General features: G+C 39.7%; 1 protein-coding gene across 1 annotated transcript in view; it reads left to right on the top strand.

The window, feature by feature from the left end:
- Positions 1-259: 259 nt before the first annotated feature.
- The window catches only part of SEC63 (SEC63 homolog, protein translocation regulator), a 57,952-nt gene continuing 39,898 nt past the window's right edge, over positions 260-18,313 (top strand). Inside the window, exons 1-3 of the mRNA XM_063389751.1 lie at positions 260-511; positions 17,291-17,390; positions 18,184-18,298. Coding sequence (XP_063245821.1) covers positions 388-511; positions 17,291-17,390; positions 18,184-18,298 — 339 coding nt within the window. The 5' untranslated portion in view covers positions 260-387. The remainder of the gene's footprint in view (positions 512-17,290; positions 17,391-18,183; positions 18,299-18,313) is intronic.

The following is an 18,313-nucleotide window of genomic DNA, read 5'->3' as shown; positions in this document are numbered from 1 at the left end:
TCCAGAAATCTCTTCCAGCCTGACCGAACCGTGATTCCGTGGCAAGTGCTCTGAGACACCGTGCTTCAGAGGGAAGTTAGCCCAGTTTCCCGGAGCCGTCCCACACCGGCGCGGCCCCGCTGCCATGCCCCGGCTCGGCGATCCCGGGATTCGGCGGTTCCCGAGGGGCGGGCTCTGGGCCGAGCCAATGGGCGGCGGGGCGGGGCTCGGTGCGGGCGGGCCCGTGACGCCACACGGGCTATGGTGGCTGCGCTGTGACACGTCTCCCTGCGCGGCCTGGGAAGGGGCGGGCGGGCGAGCGAGCCTGCGATCTCGCGGGATCCCGGGGCGGCGACACCGGGGGGCCGCCGGCGGCAGCGGCGGCGGGGACGGGCGGCCGGCGCGGCCATGGCGGGGCAGCAGTTCCAGTACGACGACAGCGGCAACACGTTCTTCTACTTCCTCACCAGCTTCGTGGGGCTCATCGTCATCCCCGCCACCTACTACCTGTGGCCGCGGGACCAGCACGCCGGTGAGCGGCCCAACCCCGGGCACGGCCGGCTGCTGCGCCGCGGCACGGCGGGGCCGGGCCCGGCCCGCCGCGGTCGGGGCGCAGTCCGGCCCTGCCCGCGCCCCCGGGGGCCGCCTGGAGGGGCGGCGGCCCCGCGCTGCGCTCGCCGGCGGCCATTTAGCGGTACCTGGGCCGGCGGAAGGGTCCCGGGGCCGCCGCCCCCGGAGCGCGCCCGGCTCCGCGCCGCGGCTCCTGCAGAGTCATCGCCGCGCCGGGGTCCGGGGCTTTGTCTGGGGCTTGGGCTTTCCCTTGTCTTCCCGGAGTGCTTCGGGGTGGATGACCTAAATTTTGATCGCGGGGAAAGAACAAGCTATTGAGTTGGGGACAGAGGAAAAGTTACCGGGCTCAGCTTTTATGTGCCGTAAGGTCATAGCGAGTGCGAAAATGAGGATTTGGGTTTTTTTCCCCATTGCGAATCAGTTAAATATCCGAAGGGCTGCATTTTTGTTTCACCCTTCGGGGTGATGCTTTGTATCCCTGAACAGTGTTATAAAGTTTGACTAGTTCAGAATCTCATTTCAAAGTAATTTTCCACTTTGTCTTTCCTGCATCCCTCTATTCTTGGAAGGAGAAGGCGTTTTGGTATACAGGCTGCCCAGGAACACATTTTTAACAGAGGTTCTGAGATTAAAAAAGCTGTAGAAATTGTGTTTAAAGGCTGGGTGGTAAGTGCTGAGTAAAACAGATGCTTGATTCTGTTTCCCATTGCAGAAACCTACTGACCTCTTAGGAACACTTGTGCTTTGCAATCTGAGAAGAGTCTCTTTTGTTCCTTGCATCTTTTTACTTTCAGTATCTGGCAGTTACTTAGTGGCTTTGATGCCATTTTAAATGGCTTGCCAGGTTCTGCTTAGCTTACTTTTAGATGTAAAAGAAATACCTAGCAATGAAATCTTAATCATGTACCTTCTAGTAAGGAGTAGGATAGAGCAAATGTTTTGGTGCTAAATCACAGCTGTTCACAGTCTTGGTTCTGCCAGACGTACCTGTGGCTTCTGGCAGGGCCTTGGCTGAGAAGCTTTTTGGAGGATTGGTCTCTGCCCTCCAGACACTTACTACCTGTTGTACAGCTGAGGAGTTAGTTCTCTCTGCTGAAGGGAAAGGTTTCTGTGCCTCCTCTTTCCTCCTCCTGACTGTTGCAAGAGGGAGGCGTCACTGTTGTTGAAGATGTTTTGTAATCTTTGGGTTGTTCTTGAGGAGCGGGGGATCAGAGAGAGAATATGACTTCTGTAATCTTTTTCCAAACTTGAAGATTTTTGTTTTATTTTTGTTCTGGTAAAGGGTGGGAGGTAGTGGGGGAGAAAATCGCTTTTTCTCTTGAATAATACTTTACTTCCTCCGTAGTTCTTAAAAGCTGCTTTTTGGGAAAATGATTGTGACTTGCCTGAGATGCTGTGCAGAATGGTGTGGCCAGCAGGGACACTCTGTGATGTTAACATCAGTTTCAGGGGGCTGACAGAAGCAGGAAAAGCTGTAGAAATGCTGTCAAACTTGAAAGCACTTTACTGGCCTTACATAGTTGATCCTCAGCTATCCTTCCAGAATGGCAGAAAATTAAAACCTGACTTTGGAATATGGCTGATTTCACCCAGTTTCCAAATAGGCCTGTCATTAAATATATTACTAATTTCTTTCCATCTAGCCAGCATTATCCAGTATATGGAGGGCCTGCTGCATATTATTGTGCATTCGGTGCTAGATTGTTACAAAGCTATGTCAAACCATACTTTCCACAGCAAAAGGTAGATTTTGTTATACTGTTGGTGCAAAGAAATGAGTCAACCAAGTGAAAATCACCAGTGGAAATGAAGGGAGATGGAAGAATGATTTCTGCCTCATAATTGTCTTAATGGATTTTAAACTGTGAGTGTAGTCCAGCTTTTAGCGTATGCGTTAATGGCATACCTGCAATCTCTTGATTGAGTTCTGTTCTGCAGGCACTGTTTAAACAAAGAATTGAGATGTCATGCAGATCATAATTTGGGACTAATGTTGATCTACTAAGTAAGTTCTTACTCAGTAAATCTGCTAAGTAGTAGAACATTGTTGATGTTCAAGTTGTTTAAGTGTATGGCTCTTAGGCAAGTAATTTACAGCAAAATCCTCTCAGTATTTTTCTCACAGCTTTTTGTATATATTCAACTATGCTTGTTCCAGCATTTGAACAAAATTTTAGAAATAAATTAAAACCTTGTGATAATGAAAAATACCAATTGTTTAGCTACCGCTTCTTGTTTTCAGAGTAATTCACTAGTCTAAAAAAACAGCAAACCCACTTATTTCAGAAGCTAAGAGAAGGCCTGTGTCTTCAGAAGAGACATCTTCCAACACTAATAACTCCTGCTTCCTTTGATGAGCAGAAATATTTGGATGTTACGTTATTTTGATGCTAGTTTAGAGTGGAGTTTCCAGTACTGAGGCACGGTATTGGGCCAAAGAGAATAAGACCTCTGCCCTCTCTGTGTAGGCCCAAGTAACATTTTTGTTCTGGAGTTGTTTTGCCCTACCTGTGCTAGAGAACCCAGCCTTTGTCACCCCAGTGGACTTGGGGAGGTGCAGTTGTACTGGTGAGCTCCTTCAGCTCCAGCTGCAGAAGTGAAGAAGAGCAGATCAGGGGGAGCTTTTGAAGCAAATCAGATGCTTGTCCTCCTCACTTCAAGACCCCTTTGCAGTGCAAACCAGAGCATCCAAAAGACACAGGGCAGATTCCTTTTTTGGTAAAAACTGGGCTGGAAGAGGAGCTTCAGCCACACTGTGTTGTAAGAGCAGACTAGAGGCAGCTCGACACAAGGGTGAAATGCTCACTGCAGGAAGGACATGCCATTGGTGCCTGCTGCTTCCATCTACAAATGGGCTGCTGTGGATTGCTGGTATGTGATACGGGACAGGGTGCCAGTGGAGGGAGAACTATAGCAAAAATCTGGCAATTGCTGGTGGCCTGTAACGTCTTAGGATTTGTTCTGTGCTGTAGTTTTAGTAAATGCTCAGTGTTTGTTTTTGCCATAGTGAAGATTGGAAAGTAAGACTGGATCTATATTGTTTTTCTCCTTCGAGGAAACTCAAAATGTGTTACCTAATGTCAGATTTGTAGTAGAATAGTTTTTGGCAAGCCATTAACATTTTGCTTTTAGTTCTTATAATAAACTTTTGGAAAGCCTTTTCAATACTGCTGTCTGGAAGAACAGCATGATATAAGTTATGTCTCTGAAGTCCTGAGAAAAATTGGAACTGCTTTTTTTTCGAAGTGTCTAAACCTGCTTTTTCCAGGCAGTCTGAAAGAATCCATACGAAGTGTCGCTGCATCCTGCAGTAGGGGTTGATGCTAATATTTGGGAGGGTTTTGCTGTGGTGTGTTAGACAGCCTGTGAACTGTCCCCTAATTTCATAACCTCAGCTTTGATAAACCAAGCAAGAAGGTAATTGACTTTGTAAACCGGATTTGTCAAAATGACTTTACCTCCTTGGTGTTCACTCCAGAGCTAATAAGGCCTTTATGAAAGGTTAATTGTTCAGCTTTGTGTCTTGGATTGAAGTTTCATAATTGCATCAAAGTAGTAGTGCTCTAACAGAGTTAAGTCTTGTATTTCTCCCCATCCCTTGTGCCAAATAGAGCACTAGTGTATGGAAGTGGAAGAAAGTAATTTTAGCTAAAATAAATTTTTTGCCTTTTTTTTTTTTTTCTTTTTTATGTCTTACTTTCAGTGTGTATTCATTTCTGTGTAAGACTTTGTGGGTGCCTGAGATAGTTTAGGATGTGACTAAGGCAAAGGAGACTGATTCTTTCAGTTTTAGTGATGGCTTCAGGTGATGGTGAATATGGCTTCAGGCTATATTGTTTATCCTTGACTTTTTTCTTTAAAATGTAGTTATATATATATATATTATTACAAAAAAAAGTCATACTTTGTCTGGGTTGCCTTTGTTTTGGGAGAACACTGGTATAAATTTAGCCTAATTACTACTAAAACCATTGGAAAGACTGCTCTTGGAACAAAAAATGTGGTTGCTAAAAAGTTATGATGGTGCAGATTCATTCCTAACTAAAAGATATTTTCTGCAATGGGAATTTTCAAGTTGTTTTTCAAAAAAATTAATTGTGAGAGTTGAAGAAAAAGATTTTTTTTTCCTCAGCAGTTAGTGGTGGAGGAGTGTCCATCAAAGTGTCCTCCTGTTGTTGGACTTGTTTTGAAGTTTCAGTGTAAGCTTGTGTAGATTAAACGTCAGCATCTAGAAAGGAAATGGAGAGCAAGGGGTGAGTTAATTTAGTTGGATAATCTGGCAGTTGTTGCACAATGCTGATATGTTTGCTGAACTTTGTGTACTTTTTGACTTCTACCTGTGCTGCTGGATTGAGACATAATTATAAAGCTGTGCTGAAACTGGTGGTCATAGATTGTGATGTGTTTTGTAGATAAGTACATGTATCTGGAAGCTTGCTATTTCATCTGTTTTAGTTTATTCAGGTCTACATTTAATAAATTATCCTGTTTTAGGGTATTGGGTATTCATAATTTGTTACAAAGCTGATGGAAAGAATAGAGGTATCTGTCCTGAGTTTTTTACAGTAACTTGAACAAAACAAGATGTTAAAAAATTTCAAAAACCCCAAAGAATAACAGCTGTGCACGCAAGGATAATGCTAATACAAGTTTGTCATCTCTTCTCTGAGAAAAAAGAGACTGTAGGAGCTATTATGTTTGGAATGTAGATCATCCTCCTTGAAGTTTAAGAACATAAAAACCTACTGTAGGGAAGGGAAAAAGACCAGATGAATGGCTGGATTTTTGTATCTAGAAAAAAGTATTGATAAGATATGGATAAAAGCTATTTAGTTTACTTTCATTATAATAGAAATCCATAGAAAATCTATGGTGTTTAATTTTTTTAAAAAAATTATTTGTTTGGCTTTTGTTTGTTTGTGTTTATTATTGTTGTTGTTGCTGAAGTTTTCTTTTAGAAGAACCCTGGGTCAATACAAAAAAACCCTTTTAAAATCTGGTTAAAGAAGGCAATTTCCTGCTAATCTTTGAAGTTTCCATGCCTGTAGGAAGTAGGATATGTAGTTAGAGAACCCTAGTACTATTCCAGCCTTTTATGTATTGAGGCTGGGCAAAGTACAGAAATATTTAAAAAACACAGCTAACTGTGATTTTTTAAAAGGCAGAATATAATATAATATTGATAATTAATATTATTTTGTTAATTTTTTACTGTATTGCTATTTTGAAGCAATAGGGTTTTTGTATACTTCTGTAGATAGTAGTTGGCACTCACATTCAAAACCTTGATCATAAGTCCTGAGAAAGTTGTTCTGTAAAGGTTTGCTGTCTTAGGAACCATACTTCTCTGTGTATCTGCCCACTATACTGGATATCTCTGTGTAGTAGTGTCAATAATGAAGATTTCTCTGTATTTTTTAGTGTATTTTTCATCTGTGTGTGTTGAGGCTGACCTCAGAGATTCTCATATTAATCCTCTGCTTTAAGATGCAGGTAGGGGAACTGAGGCTATGAAGTTTATTTGGCTGAGGACAAACAGTGAGTGTGCAACCTGGATGTGACTCAAGCCAGTGCAGTGAATGCAGGCAGCACTTCAGTTTTGTCTGTAGTGGAGTAATGAGCACTTGTACCTCACAGCAGCTGGGGGAGAGGAGGCAGCATTGCTGCTCCTCCCACTCCAGGTAAAATCTTCTGTGATGCTTCTAATCCTCTGGTGCGAGATAAGATTGGTTGAAGTGGGTTAACTGTGATGCCTGTCGCTGCCCACAGCTCACTGAAATCTCATTAACCTTGCTCCAAAGTATTTCACAGCATTTTGGTATTTGGTAGTGCAGGATGAAGTACAGGATGCTGGTGGAGGGCAGGATAAAAGGACAGGATAAAAGGACAGGATGCCATGCTCATTGCTAATGTGGTGGATAAGCAAGGGTGTGAAAACTTGATATCTGTGAATATAAGCATTTTGTGCCCATACATGTGTGCTTATCCTTTCCTGTTAATATAACCTTTCATCATGATGTCAGGAAGTGGGAGGAGAGTCAGTGAAACTCAGTTATGCATTTAAGGACTGTTATTGCATACAAATTGAGTTTTTGAGAGATTGCGTGTACCATGGTTGACTTAAACCATTTCAAATTCAGAAAAATACAGTTTAGTAGGTGACTGTTTAAAGGCAGAATATAATGTAGTGGCAATACTTTACTTGGTTTTGTTAATTTTTTCTACTACATTGCTATTTTGAAGGGGTGGGGTTTTTTTGAGAAATGTTCGAAGAAGGGGCAAACATGGTGAGATGCCACTAGTAATGCCTAGCAATTATCTCTTAAAATATTTTTCAAAACAAAGCATTTGCACAGAGTTATTCAAACTACTCTATTATTTGGAAAAAAATGCCTGTCTTTTCATGGAATTTTGAAAAAGTATTGTAATTTTATTGTAGCCACTATAGCTTCCTAGCAGTAAAATAAAATTAATAGCCCTGTATTAGAGATTAGTTGAGTAGCTTCAAGACTATCCAGAATACAAAATGCTGAAAAGCTTTTCTGTGGCAAGTTAAAGATCAAGCTGTTACAAGAACTTTATATTTCATTACGTGTACATAAAAATAGCTTTTATTTCTAAAAAAATCATCCTATGTTATGGAAGCTTATTAAAACAGTGTACTGAAGGTTTTATTACACGCCTTGTTCATTTCATAGTTGCTGCAAGGTTATCTTGACTACTCACAGAGATGACACTAAACTACCAGGATATACAGGCCATATATTAGAGAATTAGATTAGATGGTTTCATGGGCAGCTGAATTGTTCCTGGAGAAGGAGCAGGAATTTTGAGAGAGGAGCAAGGTAAATAACAAGGAATGGAATCAATAGTGGTTCCATAGTTTGGTGGGTTCTTTGTTTGCTTGTTTGTTAGTTGTGATTTCTTTTTTTCTTTTTTAAATTTTTTTTTATTTTGAGTTTCAAATTCATGCCTGTGGAGAGGGGTTCAGATCTGCAGTAATTTGATCAAGTCTCTGCTGGGACTGATGCTGCATCCTTGCCCCTTTTGGTGCTGCTTTCTCCCATTGTGGGGTTTATAGGCCTTCCCTCAGTTACCAGCCAGACCTGACACATATCTCCATTTTATGGTGAGGAGGGTTCTGCTGGCTAGAAATATCAAGGGCAGGTTACAGTTACAAGAGCACAAAACAGGTACCTAATTGATTTCCTGAACAAAAAGATTAGTGTCTGCGCCAGTTTTTAAATAAGTATACAATTAAGATTTAAGAGGTGTTTTCAGATTTTCACCTAGTATTTTTTTTTACAGGAATATGCTTACAAGCATTTTAAATTCAGGAGATTCCTTTATCCTGGCTGGCTGGATGAACTGTTTGAAACTAGAATATTTGTAAGCATTGTGGTTTCTGCAAAGACTTATCTTACCAATGAAGTTTCAAATACCCTTTCTTCTTTAGAAACAAAACAGTGGACGTACTGGGTCAGATCAGGTGGGGTTTTTAATGTAGTATTACAGAGGAGAATGCCTTAAGGAGGGAATAACAGGACAAACAGAAATGGTGCTTCCTTTGCATGTTCTCTGCATTTCCAGTGATTTTGGGTTCCATAACTTTTGGTATAGCATCCATACCATCCTGTGTGAGGGGGGTCACTGCTGCCCACACTGCAAATAATCACCTTTGTTTTCAGCTGCTTCTGATGTTTACCTAATGATTGTTATTTGCTGTACTGAAAGAGGCAGTAAACATTCAGTCCTGGCTGTCACTTAGGTTTTTTACAGCCTTCCATTACCTCTCCTTGCACTTTACTCTCTCAGCTGGAAGATCTGTAGATTATATTTTGGACGTAAATCTCTTTATACGTTTGATGGCCCTTGTTCACCCTTTCAGAGGTGCATCATACTTGAGGTATGTACAGCCTCAGGGTTGGACGTACCTCCAGTTTATGTAGTAGAGTAATAATCCCTTCCTTTTCTTGTAGGAATGCTCTAAACACATGCTCTGATTTTTATTAGTAGTAAGCATTCAGCTGAGGTTTACATAGAGCAGGTTCTCACAACACCAAGATTGCATTTCTGAGAGGTAATGCTCGGCCTTGAGCTCATCTTTGTATACATAGAATTAGGGTAGCCCCCACTGCATTTTAGTTTTCATACTCTCAATTTCATGTGCCATTCAGAAGTGCACTTGCTTGATCTTTACAATTCTTCAGGATGCCCTTGTCCTTGTTACCCAGAATAAGTTAATATCATCCAGAAGCTTTATTTTACTGCTCACCCTTTTAGTCAGATTACCCATTAATGAAATGTGTTGCAGTTCCAACACAGATTCCTGCAGAGCTCCTGGTGATTTCCTTCTGCTGTGAGAATTGGCAGTTCACTCTGTCTTCTAGTCACATATTTATTTTTTGCAATAGTTAGAGGATTGTTCTGAAATATTTGTAAGAGGAACATTTCAAAAGCATTTTGGAAACCACAGACTGTATCAGCAGGATCTGTTCCATATGTTTACTTCCTTGAGAGGACTTTACCAAAGACTCCGCTGATGATAAATGGATGTATGGTACTTATCCGTGTGTCCACTAATTCTGTCCTTCATTAGAGTTTTTCAGGGTGTGCATCACAATAATACTGACTACAAGCATTTTTAATGATAGGTGATCAGCAAGAGACTTTTGTTTAAATTTGTTTTGGATTGAATATGTTCTGGTTTCCTCCCCACATGAAACTGATAAAATTAAGCAAATAGTTAAGAATGTGTAATCTTGGAGCCCAGCATTGTTGTTGGCTTCATCCAAAATTGTTAACCTTGACTCATGTGGGTGTTGTTCCATAGTAAAATTCTATTCAGGTCTTCTGATTCCTCTCAGATTCCATTAAAGTTTTGCAATGCACCTATAGGTGCAGCCCCACTATGGATTCGGTAGTTTAGGTGATAGAGCTTAAAGGTTATTGTAGTTAGTTCCACTGACAGTTTTGTCAGTGCAAATGAGACAGTACACTATTAGGAAGGACAAGGCTTGGAAATGGCCTGATTAGCAGTAGTGTTATGTGGAACTGTGCCCAGCTGACTGTAAACAGAAGGCTTGAGTAAGTAAACTCTGAAAAGAAGTGAACTTTCAAGATATTGAATCATCTTATGTTGCTGTTTTTTTAAGCTGTTAGTAACAAATGCTATCTTTCGATCAGCAAATATGTGTGGAATTGTGGGAATGGAAAGTTAGGTTACTTTTTGTTCCTTTTTACGCTTTATCTAGTTGCTGCAAAACATGCTCTGGAAAAAAGCAGCCTTGCTGTTGAGTCTTGTGCAGGTCTCTTTGTAGTTAATGAACTGCTTGGGGTTTTAATACTTAACATGTTACTCAAAACACATGATTTTTTTGGCTTATTTCTGTGAATATTTACTAGAGAGAAAACTCTCTTTGAAAATTAACTGGAGTGAGATTGCTCAGCTATAAATGTTTTAGTTAAGAGGCTAACCTGGACGTGACCTCTTTATAGATAAATAATGAGGGTAATGAGGACAATTCTTTTAATGATAGACATTAAAGTTAGACAGCATCTATCAGGTGGTTTAATTCTTTACTGCTGTGGTCCATTCAAAGTCCTGAAACGTGCTTTCCATTTTTAATTTATATTTTTTTAAAAGTAATCCTAATGGGAACACTAGTGCTTATGTGAAGGCTTTTGCACTTAAGCAACAGCATTTCAGAACACTTTAAAATCAATTTAATTTGCTTCATGCCTATTAATTTGGGGCTTTACAGTAGAAGTCAATCCTATTATAATAAAGTTGAAATTGCTCAGTACTTCAGAGGAGTTGCTGATTTTGTGAGTTTGCTGCGAGTTTCCATCCTGCCTCTTGGTTGCTGGTAGAGATGGGTTACTGCTTTTACAACAAAGTTATAAGTTTGTCAGTGTCTTCTTTGAAAGTAAGTGTGTAGTTTTTTTCCTAATCCTGTGACTTTTTAAATTATTCTCAGATAACATACTATATCCATGTAGAGTCTTATTTTATAATCATTATCAAGGAAAATGTCAATAGAGTTAAGCAGAGATGGCCTAGCGAAACAGCACGGTAGCCTTTTCCTAGTTCATCTGTTATCCAAGAAATGGTTATGTGCTTAAGAAAGTAAATTTGTTCAGAGAGTCTCAGTTCAAGACCTCAGTAAATAAGTTGTTCATACAATTATTAATTTCTGTTATTGTTGAAGTAGAAAAAAGCCCAGGATTTTGCATATGCATATATATACATAACTGTTGAAAGTAAATAGGAGCCTACTTAAGTGTACAGTTTAGAGGATTAAAGCTATAGAACCCTGAATAAAATCCAGCAAACCTGGAAACTCTTGACAGTGTTTTCGACTGAGCCTGCTGCCTTCAGTTTTAACAGAACAGATGTAATGCTTAGAGCCATGGTATCCCTGGGCTGTGACCTTTACTCAAGACCTGCATGCTGTGTGTGTTGCTTGCACCTCTTGATGCTTTCCACAGGTACCAGTTTTCCGTTCAGTTGTGGAGAGATGACACACTACAAATGAGTTTTGTGAAAGTCTGGTTTTAAAGTGATCTTGGCATTTCCTAGGGCTCCAGAACGGTGTCACTCTGTGTTCCCTGCTGAAAGGAGTAATTTTCTTTCAAAACCGTTCTCCTTTGGATGAATTGTCTGCAACTGGTGGGCAGAGAGTATTTCATGTGCACCTCCTCGTATTTCTTTTTTTGACAGAGTCTACTGGAGCTGTATTTTAGATGGTGTGACTTTGTTTTTCCTAGTAGCCTGAAGGTAGAAAGAACACAGGAAGCTAGGATGTATTTCTGTTCTCTCCTGCAGTTTGAGGTAGAATAATGGAGAACCGGTGGCTTCCATGTATTCTGGAAATTAGCTTTTGGCTTGCTTTTGGCTCTCATAAAAATTGACTGATACTTTAAACTTTTGTATGCTTTAGATATAAATACTGGTGCCAACAGTCTTATTTGTGGTATTTTTTTCCTAAAACTGACTTTTGTTTGCTGCAGCTGAAAGAAGATTCTGGAGGTTAAAACTTCTCAGTATAATTGCAGCCGTACCTATTTCCATTCTCTCTCTTCTAGAATCCCCTGTCTCTAGTAACAATAAATGTACAATACTCTCTTTTTTTCTCAGAAGGATGAAAAAGAATCTCCCCTTAGTTTTTTCTTTTCCCTTTTTGGTTGTTGTTATTGTTGTTTTGGTTTTTTAAAGCACTTTTTGAAATCTCCAGAACCTGAAACAAAAAAAATAGGTCTAGGTAGGGTTCATTTGTCAAGCATTCCTGAGGATTGGGTGTATCCTCCTGTTTCTTTGGAAACAAGTATGTAAGATGGGTGAACTTCAAAACCAAACTTAAGCCAGGCATGGCTGAGTTGTAAACACAGGTTGAATGTAGTCTCTGGAAATGGGAAATCCAACCTGTAATAAGCTTCTTTCTGTGTCTGTGAGTGCTGTGCCCTTACCCATTGTGTTCTTGGTAAATCAGAACAGAGGTTGAGACAGATATGAGAAATTTTTGCCCCATGAGGATGGTCAAACTGTAGAATAGGTTCTTCAGAGGCACTGTGAGCACTGTCTTTGAAGCTACTCCAAAGGCTTACAGCCAGACCTCGAGCAGCTGCTTTTTTCCCCTCTCCTCTTAGCAACAGGGTTGGATTAGGTGATCTCCTGAGGTCTTTTCCACCCTTTCCAATCCGTTAGGTTATTCTGTTTTACCTAAGAACTGTGTGGTCTGCATTACCCATGGAGGAAAAGCAGATGCCTCTGGCTTAAAGAACTGGATATTCAAGAGGTTTGCATAAGTTCTGATCAAAAGTCAATTGTTTGCTTAAACATTCTCTACTCATACATGGTTTGGTGCATGGAATACAAAAGAAGTGACTGCAACAGTCAACAAGGGAATACCAACTTATGTCATCTACCTAAACTTCTGTAAGGCCTCTGACAAAGTCATTAAAGAGATGGCACTCAGGTTTTCTTTTGTATCAGTACTTAGTTATATTTCTTGAACTTGAAAAGTATATTGAGATGTAGTTTTGGCTGGATATTCACATACACTTTTTGAGTTACTGTAATATGCACTTATGAGAACCCTTGTGAATAAGAATTGTATCCGGGAAAATCTTCTTGTGAATCTCAGGAACTCTGGATGCATCAAGAACAATGTGGAGGGAAATAAAGCAAGCATGGGTGCTTTCCCAGATTATTTACAGAAATGAGGTGGCAGTCTACATCCTCATGTGAGAGGGGTGCTTTAACAGTACCTTGATGCATGGGTTAGTGTTAGTGAGATTAACTCAAAAGCCCATGGGTTCATTATGCCTTTGCTTTCCAAGGCTCTTTAATACCTATTCCTAAAACTGTAGGAGAGATTCACTATTGTGAAGGATTTTGCCCATCGAACGAGAGGTGGTTTTGACTGGAGGACAAGCATTTCCTCCCACCCCACACACACTTGTCTCCCTGTAATCCCATATCAAAGAATGCTGTCTGAAGTGCTCTTACACTGCAATGGGAAGCCATGATCTGGACTTAGAAGAAACAAGAGAACTCTGCTTGTGTGCTTTTAAAACTCTGAACCTGTTTCCCTGACAGAATATGGATTCCAGAGCTAAGATCCAGAGAAAGTACAATTCATATTTACAGCAATGCTTTACCGTGAGGAATGTGTAAGGTATTCACTCCAGTGTGATCGGGGTCTGCAGGATATTGCAGGGCAATGTGCCAGTTTTGTGGCATGGTAAATTCACTTGTGTAAAAAGGAAGCTCCTTTTGTCAGACAAAGGCAAAGAGAAAAGGATCTGATTTATCCACAGCTTACTTGCTCATTAGTAATAAGTTGCTGCTTTTGTTAAGCACTGGAATTATCTGGTATTCTGTCCTTTGCAAGCCTTATTTTTTTTTCTTTCCTTTTCTTTTTAATTTTTTTCTTCTTTTTATGATTTTCTTTTAATTTTTTCTCTTCTTTACTTTTTTTTTTAAATTTTGCTCTCTCCTTTTCCCCCCTCTCTTTTTCTTTTTTCTTTTTCCTGCAACCGTTGTCTTCTTAATAAGTATTTTCTCTGGTGCAATTGCAGACTTTGTCTGTAAATAAACAGGAAGCCTGTTTTTCCTGCATACAGTAGGAATATAGCTTTCTTAGTGTGGTATTTTGCCAGTGGCTTTCTGCCTAAAGTGGGAGTTATGCTGTCTGTATTGCTCCTTCATTTTCCCAAGTAGATGCCTGTTTTTGAATTGCACAAATTACCTTGTGTTAATGATGACATATGACAGAAGAAGTGCCTCTGGATAGCTCCAAATAATTTGAGGAGTCTGGACTTCAACCTCGGTTTTGGTAGGATTTGATTCTTTGTTTATGTTCTGAGCAGGTAACTTTAAACAATCATTAGTGTTTCTAGTGCCTTGTTTCCTTTTGGGGTTGTTAGTCAAATGAGACTGTTGCCATCTGAAGATCAAAAAGAGATTAATAAGTTGTTTTTTCTTTGATGTTGTTTGATCAATTGTAATTAAATTTGATCCAGAGTTGTTCAGATGCATGTGTAAAAATGCAATGGCTACTTAGCATTGTGCCTTAATTTGGTGCTTGGTTGAAGAGGTCCCCTTATGCCACATAGCAGTTTCAGGACTCCGTTTGCTAAATATTCAAAGGGCTTAATTTTTGCTCATACTGCATGGCTCAGGTTGGTGGTTTTTTTTTTTTCTTTGGTGCTATTGTCAGACTGGTCACAAAACATGTCTTCTGCAGCTGTTACTGGAAGGCTGTTCCAAAACCTCAATTTAGTGATTATTGTAAACCACATTTAGTGGTCAATTTTTATTTTACTTTCTGCCAGCTCTTCAGTTTATTGTGCTCAACTGTGTTCCATTTCTCCAAGGTGCCTTCCTCTAAGGCATTTTCGGACGGTTTTTGGCATGGTAAGGTAGAAGGTACTGGCAGTTCTTGCAGGGAGGATGCAGAGTGGGGAAAAGAGAGTCACCTGGTCCTTGGAGGGCTGGACAGTTGGCAGGTTTGAGGAGTGGGGCATTGTGGCATAGGTCTTTGAAGTCAAGGCACAGCAGCTTCGTAAAACATCAAAATCCTAGCAGAAACACTTAGGTTCAGGTGCTGATCTGGGTCCATGTGGTTGAACTGCTGAACAGTTGGTTTCATCTTGCTTCAGCACCAAACAACTGAATTGATTGACAGTATTTGAAATAAGTGATTTAGGCTTAAGCACGTGTGTCTTCTGTGGATCTTCTGATGCCTGATTTATTCAAGTACAATCAGTAACTTTTTCATAAAAGCAGCACAGTATGGCTCATAGTTGTCTAGTGACCATTTAAAATCATCAGAACACTTTCTTCTCTGTTTCTGTTGCAAAGCTTTTTAATCCTCATGACTTTGTTGTCAGTATAGTCTTTAATGGCATCAAGTTTGGTTGGTTGTTGTGGGTTTTTTTTTTGAAATGTGAATTCTTTGTTTGGTTCTATATCTTTAGTTTTGCTTTAAGTTTGTAATTTGATTTTAATGAACAGTTAGCTTCTGGTTGTGGTGAATCTAGTTTTGAACCAAGAGAGAGCTCCTACAATTGTCTTAAAAAAAGCAGAGACAAAAGGCCGAATTAATTTACATTCTACCGGTAGGGAGTGAGTGTTGCATTTTCAATGTTTTCATAATCTGTTGAATTTTTCCTTCACAGTGCTTTCTAAAGCCTTACATAAGTAAAACTAAGTGGGGGATTGCTTAACCAAGTTTTAGTCATATTCTTTTTTGTTTAGAAAGTTTTGTGTTTTAAGTATGTGAACAATCTTTGCAGATCAGGAGAGCTGCAAAATACTTGTGTGCTTTATCTGTTGCACAAAACAGTGAGAGAAGTTTGGAAGCTTATTTTGAAGCATGGGAAGAGTTGAATGAGATGCAGGGGATTAAATTATCCTTGATTATCTCTCTCTGTCTTTGGAGGTGATGGAACTACTAATATAGTCTTCTCAGGAACTGCATCAAACTGTTCAATGCCATGTCAAGTTTGGGGGAAGCTATACTCTATATAATTAGGTAGTTCAGAATAAGCTGATACACTTTTTTCTGGTTCCAGTACCTGGTCTGTACAAGCTTTAAGTTTAGTAAAGCTTTATCTGCTTTACTAGTTCATGGGTGGCCACATGTCATCTATGTTCTCACTCTATTTCTGCCAAATCAGCCAGAGTTTAAAATACCACGCAGTGCTCACATCTAATCTGCCTTAAATCTGAACTCAAGGTCGGTGTGGAACACAATGGTCGTGTTTCTCCAGCCTCAGAGTTTGGTGATTGCTAATTGAATTCTATGTGTTTCGTCTGAATTGTGTGCTTGCTTAGAAATTCAAGTAGATCAACGCCATATTCCACTTGCTAAGAGCTTCAGAATAACTAAACAGAGGTTGTCACTGTATTCCACAATTACCTTCTAGAAATCAGCCAGATAAAAATGTCTTCATGTATCATAACTGCTATTTTAATTGAGTTCAACACCAGGCTGGATGGGGCTCTGAGCACCTTGGTCTAGTGGGTGGTGTCCCTGCCCCTAACCGGGTGGTTGGAACTAGATGATATTTAAGGTCCCTTCCAACTCAAACCATCCTGTGATTCCATGAGGGCATCACCTGGTCAGAAGTGCTAAGTTGAGATTTAGGACTTAGCAGGATATGACTGACATGTGTTGGATCAAAGTTGATAATATAATTCCTGTATTTATATCATTCATGATTGTCTTTTAAATTTTGTTCACCAGCAATATTTAAGTATATTGACACAGGATGAATTTCTTTTGTCTTGATCCTTTTTCCTTTAGTCTGAAAAGGGCTGAGTGATCTTACTCTTTTGCAAGTAAGGTAATTACAGTGACATCCTAACTTCAGAAGTATTATGGGTCAGACTGCATAGGTTATGGATAGACAAATTACCTAAACAGGAGTTTACTTATAACATAGAAATTCTGTACAAGTTATTTGCTTTCCACTGTACTTTTCATAATATAAAAGAATTCCTTGACCAAGGCTAAGTTGGTCCTGGTTAGCTCTGCAATACTATTAAAACTCTCTTAACAGAGCTTCCATGTCTCATCATGGTGAGTTTGACAGTGTAAGTGCAATTTCCTTCCAGCCCTATCAAGGGAGTGAAACTCCCTTGCTGAAGGCGTATATTACTGAGCTGCATGGCTTACAAGTCACTGTTACCTTAATCTTCCTTCCTTTTACCCTTCAGCGGAAAAACCTAAATTAAGGTAGCTTATAAAAGCAGGTGTCACAAAGAGGAAGAAAATGTATCATATTTTGAATTGAGGAAGGAGCTGTTGCTCCTGCTGTACTCTTTATTTGTACACAAACACCAGTTTGCCTGTGGGTTGCATTCTGTTTGTTTGTTTGTTTGTTTTTCCTGCTTGCTGACATACTGAAATGGGAAACTTTTGGAGTTCAGTGGCAGAATCAAAGTTTACATGTGCATGTTGGGCAAAGGCTGGGTTCACACGTGATGGTTACTTTGTGACACACAGAAAATAGAATGGATTTCTTTTAGGTAGAGAGAGTAATCTGACCAACTTCTTATGTTTATGCATGTACAGCATCACTTAAATGGATAAAAACCATTCTTTGCTCTGGTAATACTGGACCTTGTTAGTCCTCCAGCTGACCGTGTACTGCCTTCTCGGGGTGAGGTGAGCATGTTTGTTGTTCTGTGTTTTGTCAGTTAGGTTAATCAGTCTCTCTGTTTTTATAGAACAAATTCGATTAAAGAACATCAGGAACGTGTATGGAAGGTGTTTGTGGTACCGCTTGCGACTGCTGAAACCACAGCAGAACATAATTCCTACAGTGAAGTACGTATGTTTCATTTGCATCACTTTCTAGTAAAGCAATTCTTACTTTTTTTTTTTAATAGAAATAAATTGTTTTGTAGTCAAAGCAGGAGTTAGTTACTTTTGTGTCACTAAAGAGATATTTGCAATCTGCTATGTTTGAATAATTAATAGGTAATCATTATTGTCTGGTAAGGCTTGAAATCAAGATGCATGCTGTTTGTCCTGTATAAAATATCTGAGACATGAGACCAGTGAGTCTCAGCTGTATAAAAAGTAAACAATGCATTTATTTGTTCAAAATTAATTCTCTCTCACTGAAGTTAGTAGTGCTAGTGCAATCTTTTGATTTAAATATTTAATATGTGAACATATATACTCAAATATAAAAGAATAATAACTTCGTATGTTTGAAGGTGAAAGCTTTATATCCATCAGTTCCTTGTTACTCCCACCCTCAAAATATTTTGCTGTCTGTTATGCACCTGTGTCAGCTTTTTATGTTTTGGTTTTCTTCTTTTTAACACATTGTCTAGGATCTAGTTAAAAACGTCCTTTAAAAATAGGAAATAATAATGTATACCTGCTGAGGACAGACAGTTAAAGAACAGAAGGAGACTTAGTGGTAGAGAATTGTCCTTCTTAAAAACTAGGAGAAAAAGTGGTATTAAAACTGAAATACTAATACCTGGTGTAGAGTTTCTTGCTTTAATACTGTTTCTTGAAGAATGATGTAAGATGGCTTCTGATGTTATTAGAATGGCGCTAGAGCAAGTGGATTTGTGTATTTAAAAAATTCTTTTCTTACAAACAGGAAAATAGTCCTCCTTGCTGGCTGGGCATTGTTTTTGTTCCTTGCATACAAGGTTTCCAAAACAGACAGAGAGTATCAAGAGTACAACCCTTATGAAGTGTTACATTTGGATCCTGTAAGTAATATCATC

Source organism: Prinia subflava, chromosome 2, assembly GCF_021018805.1.
Source record: "Prinia subflava isolate CZ2003 ecotype Zambia chromosome 2, Cam_Psub_1.2, whole genome shotgun sequence".
Taxonomy (NCBI): domain Eukaryota; kingdom Metazoa; phylum Chordata; class Aves; order Passeriformes; family Cisticolidae; genus Prinia; species Prinia subflava.
This window is presented reverse-complemented; position numbering and strand designations above follow the sequence as displayed.